General features: G+C 47.6%; 1 protein-coding gene across 1 annotated transcript in view; it reads left to right on the plus strand.

Moving 5' to 3' along the window:
- Window positions 1–18,204, plus strand: part of BAIAP3 (BAI1 associated protein 3) — a 2,154,334-nt gene that overhangs the window by 2,083,745 nt on the left and 52,385 nt on the right. Inside the window, exons 30-33 of the mRNA XM_069647200.1 lie at window positions 4,942–5,025; window positions 5,729–5,849; window positions 7,839–7,962; window positions 8,329–8,534. Coding sequence (XP_069503301.1) covers window positions 4,942–5,025; window positions 5,729–5,849; window positions 7,839–7,962; window positions 8,329–8,534 — 535 coding nt within the window. The remainder of the gene's footprint in view (window positions 1–4,941; window positions 5,026–5,728; window positions 5,850–7,838; window positions 7,963–8,328; window positions 8,535–18,204) is intronic.

Here is an 18,204-nt window from a genome sequence, read left to right on the forward strand (position 1 = left end):
TCTCCCAAGCCAGGCAAGGAAAGGCATGCTGGGTGCTGGTGTGAATAGGTGGGAGGGGAGGTAAATGGGAACGGTGGTTAGGGCATCTGAAGGAAGGTGACTGGATGGTGAAAGGTGAAGGAGGATCAGATATAACAGAAAGGGGAGAGCAGATGGGAAGGGAAGCTAGGTAGATTGATGTTGCAACACTATTTTCCTTGCTTCTCTTTTGCTATGTACAGTTTTTTATAGAGGGGTGCAAACATATTTTTGCAGATCTGGGAAGAAATATTTTGCTGGATCACGGATCTAGGAAGTCTGGATCAATGCCAGCACTTTGTTTAGGGTACGCCTAGACCCACACCCAATGGAATGTGGGCCCCCCTGATCACAACCCTGGCCCACCAAGAAGAAAATTCCTGGAGCCGGGCATGATGAGAAGCCTTTGTGTTGCCTAGTTCGGGAAAGAACGAAACTGAATTTTCTAGACAAACATGTATGTGCTTTCACTGTTGATGTTTTATGAGCGGCTAACGATACTGCTTCGAGAGGTCCAAGTAGTGTAAGATTTAGAGGCCGTAAGAGCTGTCTTTTTAGGCCTCATCAGAGGTGTTGAAATCCAGCCCTTGAGGGCCACACAAGTCAGATTTTTAGGATCTCCCGCTTTAATATTTATGAGGTTAATTAATATACACTGATTCTAACTTCATGCTAATTTATCTGAATATTAAAGGAGAAAACAGGACAGCTTTGCGGTCCTTTACACCTCGAGTTTGAGCCCACAGCAAGATCAACACAGCAATCATTGAAAAATCAAATCAGAGCTTCCGTAGAGGTGGCTGACTTTGGAGCAAGGCAATTGTTGCAGGAAGTGGACCTGTAGGAGCCTTGATGAACTAGACTTTCTAGCCTGATGCTTTGAAGAGGACCAATCATCTATTTTGTTTCATGGATCTCTCTTTAAGTGATCCACGCAGATGAGGCAGTACAGCGCACCAAGATTGAGATAGAACTGGTACTTCCCATTGGACGATAGCATAGCAAGCCTGTACTCTCTGTCAGATACAGGAGGTCTTTTCCACAGGGAAAACCCCATTGGGATCAAGCCCAAGATTTACACCAATAGCCTGGCAGATCATCCCTCAGACACAGCAGGGCATTCGGCAACCTAGAGGCAGTGGTAAGAACCCATCAGCTGCTGGAGCGCCCCCAAAATGCACTACATAGAAGCAATGTCTGCATCCAGCATTCCCTCCCACATATGATTCATGTGGAAGGAAGAGTGCAAGAAAGAGTGCAAGACTTGGTACCATATGGAGTTGAATTTGTTCAGATATGTGGGTGCCGGTGACTGATCTCTGGTTTTTGCCAATTTATGAAAACTGAATCAGCTGTTTTGTGATGCTTTGTGACCATCTGCTGCAGGAAAGCAGAGAAGGAAAAGATGAACCCTTTGACGAACAGTGAAATGGAGTTCAAAAACGGAAAGGTCATGCATGCAAATCTCACACTATCCTCACTTGAACAAGATTACTTGTAGGGATTGATTGAAAAAAAGCCAACCCCCCAAAAAATAGGTCTGATTGTTCAAAAACGACTGTATTCTATGCTTTGTAGGAATATGAACACATAGTTGGTCCACTTATACTGCCTGAAATCGTTCCAGTGTCCGATACCAATAGCAGCCCATTGGCAATGGCATTGAAAGTCACACTCGATGCACTGTCAAATCTATCAATCTCTGGAAGCCGTCTATTGATGACAGCAGTCGCATTTCTCTTTTTGCTTTATGCCCACTTGCACCAGTCCTATGCCTAATGCACATCTCCCAATCTTCAGGACATTGTAAGAATATGTTCTGGCACAACGTAGGCATCAGGGCGGTGGAGAAACTAGGTGGATATCTCAAGGCCTGCTTTGGGCGCACCCATAGGGAGAAGCTGGGCAGTCTGCTTCATCGAGCACTCATGTTAGAACTTTGATGTTTCTCTGTTGGGGAGCCCAAATGAGAGACTTGTTGACAGAATCCCTTTGGCACTTTAACAATGTGCACTTTAAGGCAGTTTGAGTGGCTAGCCAGGAATGTTGTCTCTGTGCTTCATCGAATCGTGATATGCATACAAAAGGCAACACAACCTGATAGTGTGTCTTAGATAAAAATTGAGGTGGAGGATCCATGGCTGCCATGAGGGAACCTCAGGAAATGGGGACGGGCTGTTACATCACAGCAAGACTCACAACATACCACTTGGAGGGCTTACAACACTTAAAAACACACTTCCGTATCACGCTGCTCACAGAAAAACGTGGACGAGAAATGTGCCCAAAACAAGTAAAACGATTGCGTTCTAGCAATGGGAAAAGCACTGCCTTGATCTTTCTTTTGCCACAAACTGCCAGATTCAAGGTTTCTTCACAAGGCATTTTTGGTAGAGAGGTGCAAGACATCCAGCCACTCTAATCAATGGTGCAACTTCCCTGATCCTCTGTCATGGTCATGATTGCTCTGGTGGGGGCAAGATAAGCCTGCCTCCCACACCATTTGCTTATTTTTAATTACTCATCGTATCGAGCTCCCGCTCGGACTACACCGCCGTTTGAGGCATTCTGAGAGGATCTTTCTTCACAACCCTCTATCCCGCAATACCACAGCCTGGTTCCTGAGGTCCACCATTGACGTCATTTCAATCTGCCTGCAGTCTGCATGACGATATTTAACGAGGCCAGCAGATTGTTCACAAGAACATATTAGCGCCATGGGCCTCATTACAAATTTGGCAGTGAGGGAAAAATCGGTGGGAATGCGGCTGTAATTCCGTTTCTGCCACATTCCTGACGCATTCCTACATCTCCGAACTACGAGACTGGCAGTAGGAGGGGCCGGATTTATCTCCAGCAAAAAGCTGGAGGTAAATCCGCCCCCCATATTGACAATTTTCAAAGGAATTACCACAGCAGAACTACCGCTGGTGGTAGTTCTGCCACGAATCCCATGGACTCCAAAAATGGGGATTTACACCATGCCATGCTGCCATTTATACCCTGTGATAAACTCACGGGACAAAGTAACAGTAATCGATTTTGGTGGTAGTTCAGCAGAAACACAGCCCAATCTACGGCCAAACTCAAGTTGAGCCCCATATCTTTTGTAGATAGTCTCTTAAGAGTCAAGTTGTTCACTGTCAGCAAGCCAGGAGCGAAGTAGGAGCATAATATGTTGCTTTCTATAGTAATCGGCCTACCTCAAGCTGATGAACAGATGCGATCTGAGGTTTTAACCTTGAAGGTACCTTTTGCATTGACCATCAGCATCCCCCACAGTCGTGCGTAGGAAAGTATCTTCTACTCTGTTTGTGTCCACTGATACTTCGCCCAACTTGAAGTCTGTGTGAAGTTTTTATTGAACACTTGAAAAGTGTCTCGCCCGGGTGTATTATCTCACGTGTAATGTGTCTCCTCTTCACCTCCCTACCTTCAACACCATGTGCCCACATATTCATCTATACTTTAGCACTTGGCGCCAACACTCCTCTGAGCTGGCTTGGCAAACCCAGGTCTCTCCCTCGATACAAGGGGTATTTCCCACAAGCTAATCTGGTGAAATTCCTGCACACTTCAAGGGTCCGCTTGAGCACTTCCCGAGTCCTTCACGCAACCATACACTAACTTCCTCTAGGAACTTTCATCCTTGGTGTCATGGAACTCTGGTGCACATTCCCCACCGTGTAAGGTGGCTACTGGAGCAGGGATTCTTCCCTCAGCAGATGCTTTCCGGAGCCGCAGCACAGGAATCTAGCCATACCGTTTGTGAGCATTGCTGCTTAGGTCACAATGCTAGAGTAGAGGAAAGACTGGCACCCATCTTGCCTGCGTACATATCACTCTTCTACTTAGGTAAAGGTCTGAAGCCTGTCCTAAGCCTGAGACTCCGGAGCGGATCCCTTGCAGAAGAAGAACAGTAACTTACCCGTGACTATACTTATCTAGTGAGGCCACACATGACAGGAGAACATTAAAAAAAATGGATAGAATGATGCCAATCCTTCAATGAGGGAACATCTCTCTGAAGTTTACAAGGATAGGGTATGGGTACCCTTTACCTTTCTTTAATTTTATTCTTTGAATGTTTCTTTTTTTTAAATAATTTAATTATTATAACCAAATAAACCTGGAGACAATACTTTGGCTGGAGAATCATTGGTACAGATAAGTAGCCATTTCCTCGTCTCGGCATCAATTTGATTCCAAACCCGGCCTGATACCACCGGGATGTCGCACACACTATAAGATAAACATCCAGGGATGTGTTTCACTGCTTCCTCTTCATTTAAAAAGAACGTACTGTGTGCTATTGTCTTAATTGCATAAACGTTTCCTCTTTCATCGGATGTCAGGTTCCTTAGTCTCGTGAATCAATGATTCCGGCAACCATTTTGGCATGCGTCCCCTTCCCCTCCTTCCTTCCCACTGTTTTCCTGTCTGCCCGCCCCCCTGTTGCTCTACTGCTCATGAACCCGCCCCTGTGTGCAGATTGTGTAGCACTTGGATTGTTGCTACTCATCTTCATGGCATTAATCGCTTGTTTTTCAAATCATTGACTGTTTGTCTTGTTGCTTGCATCCATATCATGACCATTACTGTTTTTATTATCATCTGCACTGTTACTATCATTTTGTTCTCACTTTTTTATACTCTCAATAAAGATTATCAAACTTTTTTAAAAAAAGAACGAACTACTTCTCTTATTCAAAATACATTTTTAACAGCCCGCAAAGTGGGGACGGAGAAGCAAAAATAAATGAATACAGGGTCGTATTATTTTGCCATTCCAGCTGAAAATACGAATTGCACCTTGCCAGGGGATGATGTACAGGCACAGCACTGTCTTGCAATATCTTCTGCTGGTTTTTCGGCCTTCCATTGTTTACGCATCTCACCATTGCGCTGTGTTTTCATTCGCAGATCCTGGAGGAGGAACTCCGGTTAAATAAATGCTCGACCAGTGAACTTATTGAGCAGTATTACTTGGACAAGTTAAAGGAGCAGGTGCGTTTACGCCCTCGCCGCAGTGCAGTACTTTCCCATCTTCCCGCCTGCTGCTTTTTGGACTGCCAGCAATTTCCTTAATTAGGCATGAAATTGCAGTCTGATTACGAACTCCATGATCAAACCATACGGCCTTAGACGTCCACTAGTGGCGCTCTCATGTGAATTGCCCTAATTAATTGCACATCAAAGGGTTGCTCCTCTCTTTTGTTTTCGCATTGAGCTACAATGTTGACTTTTCAGAAAAGTCATTTGCAGTCCCTGTGCCAAGTCCCTGACTTAGAGCAGTCTGAAAGCCTCCTGCTGGATCCAGCGTTTGCCTTAGCAAGTCAAGAAGGGATGTGCAGTGGAAAGTAATTGGGGTGTGTGTGTGTGGGTGGTGAGCCAGTTAGTCAGTGCACTTGTCCGACGGCCTCCAGCCGCAACCTTAATTCACTGGGTTTTGGATTCATGGATCATAAGTGCAATACCTTGCACCTCGTGGTCATCCGTTATAGAACCTGAACAAATGACCTGTGCCTCTTCGAGCTGTCATTTCTCATCTGAAGTTGGCAGTGCTTTGAAGATGTCTCAAGGAGGACTTGGGTACCTGGGAGTCATAGTGATGTTGCTCTTGATAAATATTCATACCAGTCCATCCACTATGGAGCAAACCAAGTTAATGAATATTTTCTCTTCTACGCAATGACTCCTTCCTTTGCAGAGGTCCGCAGAGCAGAACAAATATGGACGGATAAGCGTCAAGTGCTACTATGAAGCTGCCGAACAGAGGCTTTACGTTGAAGTGCTGCACGCAGCGGACCTCATTGCACTGGATACCAACGGTAATTTGGGATTCATTTTGTCAGGGATGTTCCTCAGAACAGAGGCATCACTACCGGGCGCTCATGTATGTGCTTGTTTTTCAATGGTACTGTTCATGAGGTTCTCCACAGAGACTTTCGAGGTTCCACATCAGCAATTACACATGCAACACAGTGCACCATGTCCTAAACCAATCCCGCTCTTCACTCGTTGCAATTCGTCACCCTATGTATTCCTTTTGCTGTACTCCTGCATCACTCTTGGGCTCCAGTCCTGGTGGGGAGTAGGAGATCCTTATTTTCACTCTATATTGCAACAAGGTGAACCAAGAGCACCTTTGGTCCTCGCATGTGTTATGCTGTTCCTTGCCACTGTGATCCATGGTCTGGAAATTCACACTACCGAGTTTGCGATGAAATGTTTCCATAAAGAGTTTTCCAGTGTACAGCAATACCGCTATCGTCGTACTCTGGCTATGCTTTATGGCGGCAGCCTCAAAACTTTGGCTATCCAGATGTTTTTGACTACAACTCACATCAACCACAGCCAGCATCGTCCATGAATGTTGAGAGCCTTGGGCTACAGACTCCTGCTTTACAGTATGCGTTTCTTTTGTCTGTGCTCCAACTAGAGCAATCGGAGTGCGCGATCGAAATGAGCGCTCCAATCCCCTCTGCGAAATGAGCGCTCCAATCCCCTCCGTCAGCACAGCTGATCTAACACACAGATCGAGGAAAGCAACCTCCTCGTCGCCATTGTTGTGAGGCCTCACAGCCTTGCAGGATGGTAGCCCCTGGGCCCCCACAGAGTAACACTCACACGTGTGTTTCGTCCGGGCTACGCCTGCACTCTTGTGTGCAGGCGCAGGAAACGCCATTTACTCACTGTGGTAGCGTGTCCACGTCACCACATCTGTAAAAACACAGTGTTGGGGTGAAGTGGGGGATAAACAAGACCCAGGTATGGGGTTTGTATTGGGGGAGTGGGGAGAGTGAGTGTTGGTATTGGTTCACTGGGGAGGAGGGGTTAGATGGGGAACAGAAGAGGCTAGGCGCAGGGCTTTAAGTGGGGTAAGACATTGAGGGGGGCCTCATTTGGGGGAGTGGCTCACGAGATGTGTGTGGCCTAAAAAGGTACGTAAACCATAAGGTTTGCACACAAATATATATAAATGTTATAGATTTATGTGCGTACCTTACTATGGTATTGTAAATATGCAACATATTTCTATGTTTATAAAAGATGGCTTGAAAAGTACACAAACCATAGTAAGGTACGCACACAAATATATAACGTGTATATATATTTGTGTGCGTACCTTACGGTTTGCCTACTTTTGAAGGCATCTTTTTAAAACATGTCTCTGTTTATAAACAAATTGCTCGAAAAGTACAAAATTCAATCCATCTTTCATAAAGCTTTGACGACGGACAAAGCCGGAGGCGTCTTTGTCCGTTGGCAAAGCTTTATAAAAGAGGGCTTGAATTGTGTACTTTTCAAGCCATCTTTTATAAACCTCGAAATATGTCAAGGAATCCCCAGGTTCGCCGAGGGTTAAAGACGCCTCTGCGACCTGGGGAGTGGGCGGGAAACAAAGGAACAGTAACTTCCTCTGGTAACCCCTGACGCGAGGGATCACCAGAGGAATTTACAGTGGCTGACAGAAGTGCAACGCACTTCTGTTAGCTTGCCTGACTTAATGGCGGGCGCATCTCCTGTCACGGCTGCGGCCAATGTTGTGGTGGGACACTTTTTGGAGATTGCTGGGCCGGCCACATCTGGCCCCAGCTGGCCCGGCCCAATTAAAGCAATGGCTAGGCCTATCGGCAACACAGTTCCATTTTCTTTTGTACACTTGACCCCTGAAAAGCAGCAAATGTGACCTATAATAACAATTGGGGGCGCCAAAAATCCTAGAGAAGAAGCGATGTGTCATTGAACGTGAAATGTTGCATCTGCCTCCTTTATAGTTTCCAGACCTTTCTAACTATCATCGAACTTTATTTCAGGTCTCAGCGATCCTTTTGTTATAATCGAGCTGTGCCCGCACCATGTTTTTCCGTTTGCCAAAGGCCAAAGGACGCAAGTGAAAGCTAAGACGCTGCACCCCGTCTATGACGAACTTTTCTACTTGTGAGTATCTGCGTCAAGTGCTGCGATATGCTCATTCGCTTTGCGCAGTACTGCTTGTGCGACGTGTGCTGAGAGCGCGGGCCTTCTCAAGAAGCCGAAAAGGGCTTGAAAGTCACCCAGTCACCAAAGTCATAACCTCGGTAACTTCTCCGAACTGTAATCCCTTGCCATATGTCCCCGATGCACTCTCCGCTTTGTAATTAACTTGTGCCTCCTCACAATCCATGAGATAACTGGCAATTAGAATGCAATCAAGTCACGGAATACTCTAAATTATAAGTAATTCCTCAGGGAAGGGGCTTCGGTGTACTGGAGATAAGACCAATGAGGGTTTTCTTTGCTCTGAAAGCTTTTCTTGCCTTGCAGTTCGGCCACGTTAGAGCAATGCCGGCGAAAGTCGGCCTGCATCCTCTTCACCGTCATGGACCACGACTGGCTGTCCACAAACGACTTTGCCGGGGAGGCCATCCTGCCAATGAACGTCGTCTGTGGTTTAAACAAGCCCCAAGTGCCCGGAGGCGTGAAAAATGTCTCACCAACAGTACTTAAGCTGACAAGGCCGAAAGCTAATGGTAACATTTCCTATATGTTTCCACACAATGCTCATGAGTATTTTGTTTTCCAGATTTTCACAGGACTAACGCACCCGGCGTTGAGCAACGCGATAGCACTTGACATTGAACACAGTAGATCTATGCTGCCATCTAGCGGTCCACTTTTTAGACGCAGACGTCTGTGATCATTTCCCTGAATTGTCTGTCATCCATCCGCCTTCACCTATGAGGGAGGCTATTAATATGTCATGGAAACACCTCTGGCCTGACCCTAGTCAAGGCAGGGGCATATTACCGCTACCTATTCTCCACAAGTGAACCTGAAACTGCTCTTCCTCTTTTGAAGTGAACCACAGCTTCTCAAGCGCGGCCAAATGACTGTCTAGCGGCCTGTCATCTATAATTGCGCACTGCAAAGACCACGGCAGCATCGGTCACGCGTTAGGACGATCGGCTTTTAGTCTCCAGGTTAGCTCATGATATCACACGTGCAGTCAGCCGAAAGATTGCATTTCGGTCCCCTAGCTCGAGTTTCATTAAAAAGGTAAAGGTCACATACATATTGAAGAATATTACTTTCTTAATGAAAATATGCCTAGTTCCCCAGTGCAATGCATGCTTTAGTCAGGAGAAACGTAGTCAGTGGCAAAGCTAGGGGTTCCCCCCCCCCCCCGCAAGGTGAATGTGATTTCACTTAAAATTCAACATGTTCACACATCTACCATATGGTTGGTATTTTTAGGCTGTGACACGAGCAAATGTGTATGAATATAAATCCGCCTTTGTGTTGTGTGTGTGTGTCCTTTCCTTGTGTATATTTCTGATTGTGGTGTGCTGAAAGACGAACGCTTTGAGCGTGAGCACCTTGGAGTGTCAATCGACCCAGATGGCCCAAGCTTAAATGCATGTGTTCTCTCCTGCCTTGTTCGAAGTGTGTGTCTGTTTTGTGTGAGGTACTCCAATGTGGCCTTATACTCCTGTGTGGCAGCCCTCCCAAGCCGAGGCTGGGTAACAAAGATAAGTGATTGTAACACGCCTGTTACCCGGCCTTGCAGCACAGCACTCTATTGCCATTATAATCACAAACAGGTTAACAAACAAAAAAAAAGGAAATGGTGCTTGGAACTTTGGCCGGAGCATGGTCATGGTAGAATGCTTGCTAACGGAGACACAAAACATTGATACAGAATGTAAGCCTTCTAACGGTGGTTAAGGCCCTCTGCTGGTGTCATGCATTCCGCATGGCGGCGTCTGTGGGACGTTTGGAAGCGCCATTAGCGGTTCCGTTACGTTAGCGGCCGTTCGGATTCAACGTTCTAGTTGTTATCCAAGATGGCCGCCGCGTCTATTAATGCAGGTTCGTTCCTTTCTTCCCCGCGTTGCACCTTCTATTCTCCGCGAAGGTAACGCTTCTGTGTTCGTTCTTTCTCCGTTACCACTTTCCTTCTTGCTATTTCCCCGTGTCTCTTGCTTCAGACACCGCTAGCGTCCCTTCCATTCTGCCCTGTATCCTACTTCGGTTCTTGTGTTTCTCCTTCTGTGTTTACCCAGCTACTCACCCGTCCCTTCTTGCTGTTCTGTCTGGGAGATCCCCTCTCCGGGCAGACTTACCTCGTTGGAATCTCTTGTGGATCTGCTCCGTTTTCAGCCCTAGTATCTCCTGCTTGCCAAGTACCCATTCTTCCGGATTCTACTCACCGCACACGCCTCCAACCGGCCAGCACACCGTGGAACCAACTATCAGGGTTTTTTCTGCCTTTCGGCTTTTTCCCTGCTCTGGAACCGGCTCCCAGGAGGCCCCCCTGTCTGGTTATACATATACCGACAGCGTGGCATCCCAGGGAGCTCGTCCCTTTTTGCACGATAAGAAGACCAGAAGGAAGATAAACACAGAGAGGCAAGAGAGACAGAAGAAGAAGTACCAAGACGATCCATCAGCTCTCACAGGTGAGGAGAAGGGGAAGGGAGTTACAACAGATCGTGACAGAGTGCAACGCCAAGGAAAGACAATGGCTTCGTTAGAACAGTACCAGGAATTGGTAGCTGCTATTCAAGGTCTCACTATAGAAGTTCAATCCCTTCGCACGGAAAACCAAACCTTGAAGCAACAGGTTACGGCTCGAGATGAATCCAGAGGAGATTTACCCCCGCTTCCTTTCCCTTTTGGGAAATACGATGGAAACCCCAAGACACTAACAAAGTTTCTAGACGCCTGTCAACTGTACTTTACCTTTCGTCCTCGGGCGTATGAGACAGCTAAAGCCAAGGTGGGGTTCCTTGTCTCTAATTTAGATGGGAATGCCCTTGCTTGGGCTACACCGCTAATCCTTCAGTCAGACCCCTCTACTCATGTGTACGACCAGTTTGTCCAACGATTTAAAACACGTTTTGAAAGACCCGAAGTTTTATACACCACATATGAGGCCATTGTAGACATCAGACAAGGATCCCATGATGTCCAGACTTATGTTTCGACATTCATACGGCTAGCAGCTGAGACAGGGTGGCCGGACTCTGCACAACAAACCTTGTTTCGCCGAGGCCTACATGAAGACATCAAAGATGAGTTGGCCCGCATAGCCAGACCACAGTCTTTTGAGGAACTTGTCTCTCTGGCCTTACAGATTGAATTCAGATTAGGGGAGAGGAAACAAGAACGAAGGAGACCAAGACCCCCTCTCCCGCCATTATCTTCACCTACGGCTAGTAATCATTCTACGTCCCAGTTAGGGGAAGAACCTATGCAAATTGGCACAGCCAGAGGTCCCCTAACAGCTGAAGAAAGGAAGCGAAGAAGAGATCTGGGATTATGTATGTATTGTGGCTCCAATAAACATCTATTGCGCAACTGTCCAGATGTTCCTTCTCACCGTCAGGGAAACGGTCTTCCCCGTACCTGAACAGGGTCAGGTCGGGGGAAGTCTGTAAGGATCCCTGTAACAGCTCTTTGCCTCTCTCCTCTCAAGAAGATCAGCGACTGATGGTCTTTCAGATTAAGTTGTCCTGTGGTTCCTCAACAGTCTGGGATGTTATTGCCATGTTAGACTGTGGGGCAGCGGGAAATTTCATTGATGCTTCATGGGCAAGGAGGATGAAGATACCCATTCACTCTAAGGATAGGCCCATCCCGGTTGAAGGGGTGGACGGCACACCTTTGTCTTCCGGACCCATAACGCAAGAGACTCTACCTATACAGGTGCAATTGTTCCAACATAAGGAAGAGATTGTGTTTGACCTTATAAAGGCAGCCCATTTTCCGGTGATTCTGGGGATTCCATGGCTGCGTCGCCACAACCCTCTCGTAGACTGGTCAGCAAATACCATACAATTCCAGTCCTCCTATTGTCAAGAGTACTGCCTTCATCAGACTTCTTTAACCAGGCTATCCAACAGCAGGGGTTCGTTACTGGCAGCCTCTTTACATCGGGTTCCAGAGCATTACCAAGACTTTCTCGAAGTTTTTTTGGATAAGCAGCCACACTCCCTTCCTCCCCACAGGAACGAAGATTGTGCCATTGACACCCTTCCCAATGCTTCCATTCCATTTGGCAGGATGTACCCTTTGTCGCTTCCCGAGCGTAAGGCCCTAAAGGAATACCTCGATAGTAACCTGCAAAACGGTCTCATTCAGGAATCTAAGTCACCCGCGGGGGCTTCATTGTTTTTCATACCCAAGAAAGACTCCTGTGAACTCCGTCCCTGCATTGATTACCGGGGTCTTAATCAACTCACTATAAAGGACCGTTATCCGATGCCTTTGATCAAAGAGATATTGGAGGCAGTTCACGGTGCTTCAATTTTCAGTAAACTGGATTTAAGAGGGGCGTACCATCTGCTCCGCATTAGGCAAGGGGATGAGTGGAAGACGGCCTTTAGGACACCCATGGGTCATTTTGAGTATCGGGTCATGCCCTTCGGTCTTGTGAATGCTCCAGCGGTGTTCCAACGCTTTATGGACAAACTTCTAGCAGACCTTCTGTTTTCTTCTGTAGTGGTTTATCTTGATGACATTTTGATTTATTCCTCTTCTCCTACTGAACACCGTAAACATGTTCGCGAGGTCTTGGACCGCCTAATGAAGAATCAACTCTATGTTAAACCAGAAAAATGCAATTTCGATTCCCCTTCTGTATCTTATCTGGGTTTCATTCTCTCACAAGAAGGTATCCGCATGGATCCAAGGAAGATACAAGCTATAATCCAGTGGCCTGCACCCAGGAACGTCAAGGAGACTCAACGGTTTCTAGGACTAGCGAATTTCTACAGACAATTTATTTCTGGATTCTCCAATCTGGTCCTTCCTATCACCTCTTTGCTCAAGAAAGGGATACAATTCAACTGGACACCAGAAGCAGACATCGCCTTTCGAACTTTTAAGAAGGCATTTACTTCCGCACCCATTCTAACCCAGCCTGATCAAGCATTGCCCTTCATCGTACAAACAGACGCCTCAGGAGGTGCCATTGGGGCTGCTCTTCTCCAAAGGAGCTTAGATGGTCTGGAACATCCAGTGGCCTATTTTTCTAAGACTCTCTCTAACAGCGAAAGAAATTACTCCGTGATTGAAAGAGAACTGTTAGCCATCAAGCATGCCTGTGAGGAATGGCGACACCTTCTTCAAGGGGCTCGACATCGGTTTACCGTCCGTACAGACCATAGCAATCTTCGAGTTCTTCAGCAGATGGAGTGTCGTAACGCCCGTCATGCTCGATGGGCTTATTATTTTTCACAGTTCGACTTTGAGGTCACCTATCTTCCTGGGAAAGAAAACATCCTGGCCGACGCTTTATCCCGCGGCTATCAAGAAGATGCTGAAAAGAACCTAGTCCATGACTTAATATTAGCAGGCAAGAATTTCAAGACCATAGCTAATGCTTTCCTAAGGGATGTACAACTCGGACAACAAGGGAAACTCATGAAAGAATCTGTGGATCCTCGGTTAGAAGACAGAGAAGGCTATCTATTCAAGGGGCGAGCCTTGTATCTACCCGATAGTAAATATCAAAGAATGGCCCTCTCCTGGTGTCATGATGCACCTTTAGCCGGCCACAAGGGCATTCGCGCTACCAAGGATCTAATCTCGAGACTGTTCTGGTGGCCGTCTTGGAGCCAAGATGTCCAGTCGTATGTCGAATCCTGTCCCGTCTGCGCTTCTAACAAATACTCCACTTCTAAACCTCTTGGTTTACTTCAGCAGGAACCAGCGCCCAAGCAACCCTGGACTCATGTCTCTACGGATTTTATTGTTGATCTACCCCGATCAGAAGGCAATACTGCCATTATGGTAACTATAGATTCCTTAAGTAAGTTGGCTCACTTTATTCCACTAAGAGCAGTACCAACTGCCCCTGAAATGGCCAGAGTGTTCCTCAAGGAAATTGTACGGTTACATGGCCTTCCCGACACTATTGTTTCAGATCGGGGACCACAGTTCACCTCTTTGTTTTGGGGATCCCTTTGCAAGCAACTGGGTATTCAGCGGGCTCTTTCATCTGGGTTTCATCCCCAAAGCAACGGGCAGACCGAGAGACTAAATCATACCTTAGAACAATACCTCCGTTGTTTTTGCAGCAAGAATCAAGAAGACTGGTGTACCTTCCTCCCCATGGCCGAATTCGCCTATAATAACACCAGACATTCCGCCATCCAAATGTCTCCTTTTTTTTGCACTTATGGCTACCATCCTACCCATCTTCCTTTTACCCAGAGGAAACCGTCTAAGTTGCCTGCCATAGATCACCTCTTGCAGGAGCTCAAGAATTCTCACAGAACAGCCAGGGAGACTCTGGATGCCAGTCGCCTATCGTACAAAACTTGGGCCGACAAGAAGAGGAAGGCTCCTCCCGCCTGGGCAGAGGGCAGCAAGGTTTGGTTGGCTACTAGGTACCTACCACGATGGACACATACAGGGAAGTTTGCGCCGAGATATATCGGTCCTTTCCAGATCATTAAGAAGATCAATCCGGTAGCCTTTAAGCTTAAACTACCCACCTATTTGAAGCATGTTCATCCTGTGTTCCATGCCTCACTTCTTAAGCCTTATCTACCTGATCCTTATAAAAGAAGATCTAGCAGAACAACCAGAACTGTTCCGGTAGAACCTGCAGAATATGAAGTCTCTCATCTAGTGGATTCACGCTACCATCATGGTGTACTACAGTACCTAGTTCATTGGAAGGGGTATCCAGTGGCAGAAAGATCTTGGGAGCCTGTGCGACACATACACGCACCTTTATTAATCAGGAGATTTCATATGTTACATCCCGGTAAACCGGGAGGCCCCCCGGTGTGGAGGAGGCATACTGTCATGCATTCCGCATGGCGGCGTCTGTGGGACGTTTGGAAGCGCCATTAGCGGTTCCGTTACGTTAGCGGCCGTTCGGATTCAACGTTCTAGTTGTTATCCAAGATGGCCGCCGCGTCTATTAATGCAGGTTCGTTCCTTTCTTCCCCGCGTTGCACCTTCTATTCTCCGCGAAGGTAACGCTTCTGTGTTCGTTCTTTCTCCGTTACCACTTTCCTTCTTGCTATTTCCCCGTGTCTCTTGCTTCAGACACCGCTAGCGTCCCTTCCATTCTGCCCTGTATCCTGCTTCGGTTCTTGTGTTTCTCCTTCTGTGTTTACCCAGCTACTCACCCGTCCCTTCTTGCTGTTCTGTCTGGGAGATCCCCTCTCCGGGCAGACTTACCTCGTTGGAATCTCTTGTGGATCTGCTCCGTTTTCAGCCCTAGTATCTCCTGCTTGCCAAGTACCCATTCTTCCGGATTCTACTCACCGCACACGCCTCCAACCGGCCAGCACACCGTGGAACCAACTATCAGGGTTTTTTCTGCCTTTCGGCTTTTTCCCTGCTCTGGAACCGGCTCCCAGGAGGCCCCCCTGTCTGGTTATACATATACCGACAGCGTGGCATCCCAGGGAGCTCGTCCCTTTTTGCACGATAAGAAGACCAGAAGGAAGATAAACACAGAGAGGCAAGAGAGACAGAAGAAGAAGTACCAAGACGATCCATCAGCTCTCACAGGTGAGGAGAAGGGGAAGGGAGTTACAACAGATCGTGACAGCTGGTCCACTGTTTTCAATAGCCTACCAATATTGCAATGTTATGATGAAGCATTGGAGCCCGCACTTGAGATCTCTGTTATGTAGTGGGTGACGGCTGGCCAGGGCACAAGTCGAGGGAACACGTGGGTGGACGGCATCCAAGTAGAGGGAACACGCGGGTGGACGGCATCCAAGTCGAGGGAGCATGCGGGTGGACGGCATCCAAGTCGAGGGAGCACGCGGGTGGACGGCATCCAAGTCGAGGGAGCACGCGGGTGGATGGCATCCAAGTCCCGGGAACACGCTGGTGTACGGCATCCAAGTCCACGGAACATGCGGGTGGACGGCATCCAAGTCCACGGAAAACGCGTGTGGACGGCATCCAAGTCGAGGGAGCACGCGGGTGGATGGATCCAAGTCCCGGGAACACGCGGGTGGACGGCATCCAAGTCCCGGGAACACACGGGTGGACAGCATCCAAGTCGAGGGAACACGCGGGTGGACGGCATCCAAGTCGAGGGAGCACGCGGGTGGACGCATCCAAGTCCACAGAACATGCAGGTGGACGACATCCAAGTCGAGGGAGCACGTGGGTGGACGGCATCCAAGTCGAGGGAGCACGCGGGTGGACGCATCCAAGTCCACAGAACATGCAGGTGGACGGCATCCAAGTCGGGGGAGCACGTGGGTGGACGGCATCCAAGTCGAGGGAGCACGTGGGTGGACGGCATCCAAGTCGAGGGAGCACGTGGGTGGACGGCATCCGCCCTCTTTTTTCAGAGGGCAAACGATGTCTACCCTGTGTGTATGTGTGTTTTTTGTAAATTCATTTTAAGCACTAAGGAGAGTAAGAGAGCCTACAGGGATAGCTGGAAAGAGGAAAAGAGAAATAATGATAATTAAACAGAAGACGAATGGAACAAAAAGTAATGGAGAGGAAGCGAGATACATACTATTACTCTTCCGGACAGGGCGGTTTCTAGTCCATTTGACCTCATGCAACGTCCCCCAAAGTCCGCGAATCACTGCTATACAAATGGAACAGGCTTTATTAAGTGATTCAAAGACTTTACAGAAATCCCACGCCAAACCAAGGGACATGCATGTTTTACAGAGTGGGTTTGATTTTTATTTTTTTAGTTTACATTAAGGTAAATCTCCTTCACTTTGCTGCTGCAAAAGCGTTTATTGCTGCCGCGTAATCATTTTTTTCAACAAGTTCTCTCTCAATTGATGGCATAGGAAGGACGGGGGACCTTTCTTCTGCCATCGTGGAGCACAGCTTTAATTAAGCAAAGCTCCTCTCACCACTGTCAACTGGAATGTGAATGGTTAGCAAGATCTCCATGGCAACCCCCACATTAGGAAACACGTAGGGCTTATGTTGAGATCTTTCTGGTGTCCAGGAAGCCCCAGCTTGTACTGTTAGCAGACAACTGAGAAAAGCATCTTTCGAGCGAAGAATTCATGTTATCAATCCGTGGGTAAAACACGGTTGACTTAAAAAAAGGATTTCTTTATTTTTAGGCATCTCATCCGGAGTCTGGTAGACAGACTTTTTTTTTCTATTTCACTGAGTTGTTTTAAAAGTAGATTTGAAATCTAAAAATAAGGCTATTTCTGTAAGTGCTGTAATGCCAAGCTTAAAACAACACTTCAAAACATTTTGATTAATGAAATGCGGTTCTGATGTACGCCATTGCAGGCATCGAATGAATTGTTTTAGAAGGCCTGGATTTGCTGGCTGTTATAACCTGGAAGAGACAGACATACCCAACGGTCACTGGGCCCCATTACGAGGCAGGCAGTAGCCATGCCCTTATTAAGGGCACAGCTGCCGCCGGTAATGATATTTTACCGGCGCCCATAAAAGGGCAATAACCAGGTCATGCTGACCTTGGCGGACCTAGTAATTGCCCTTTTCTGGGCGCTGGTAATAGTTATTCCCCATTCCCATCTGAGCCTCATAGGGCTCAATGGGAATGGGGAGGATGGTAGCAGCGGTACCGTTCATAACTGTACCGTTGCTACCATCTAGTTCTGCTCGCGGGTGCTGCTCTGTACGCCTGGTCTGACCAGGCGTGCAGAGCGGCACCCGCAAGCAGAACTCGTAATGTGGCGGCATGGTAACAACGGCGCCAGTAGCACTACCGGCGCCGTTGTTGCCTTACCGACACGTTCGTAATGAGGCCCACTGTCGTTTTCTTCTAAAACTCATGAATGCTGAGTGCATCTCAACAAACTGATAGTGCACAACTCTCAAGCTTGCAATTCTACATTCACATCGTGTTTCACAGGCATGTTTCAAGGAAAGATTTTGGACATGCTCACTGAGAAAGCTCCAGTGTTTAGTTGATGCTGCAAACAAGTCATAAAGGGGGTCATTACAAGGTTGGAGGTAGCCATGGTGCTATTAGCGCCATGACTACCCCCTTACCGCATACCGGGTCCAGGTTCCCTGAATGGGGAATTACCGGGCCATTCCAATCTTGGAGGACCCGGAATTTCCCCATTCAGGGAACCCATCCCCATTCCCATTCGAGCCCCCATAGGACTCAATGGGAATGGGGAGGGAGCTAACAGCGGGCCCGTTGTTAGCATGCTGGTCCTTTAGCGGCTCCCACTAAGGGCGCCTGGTAAAACC

The sequence above is a fragment of the Ambystoma mexicanum genome, chromosome 2q (genome assembly GCF_040938575.1).
Source record: "Ambystoma mexicanum isolate Mex_15411 chromosome 2q, UKY_AmexF1_1, whole genome shotgun sequence".
NCBI classification, from domain to species: domain Eukaryota; kingdom Metazoa; phylum Chordata; class Amphibia; order Caudata; family Ambystomatidae; genus Ambystoma; species Ambystoma mexicanum.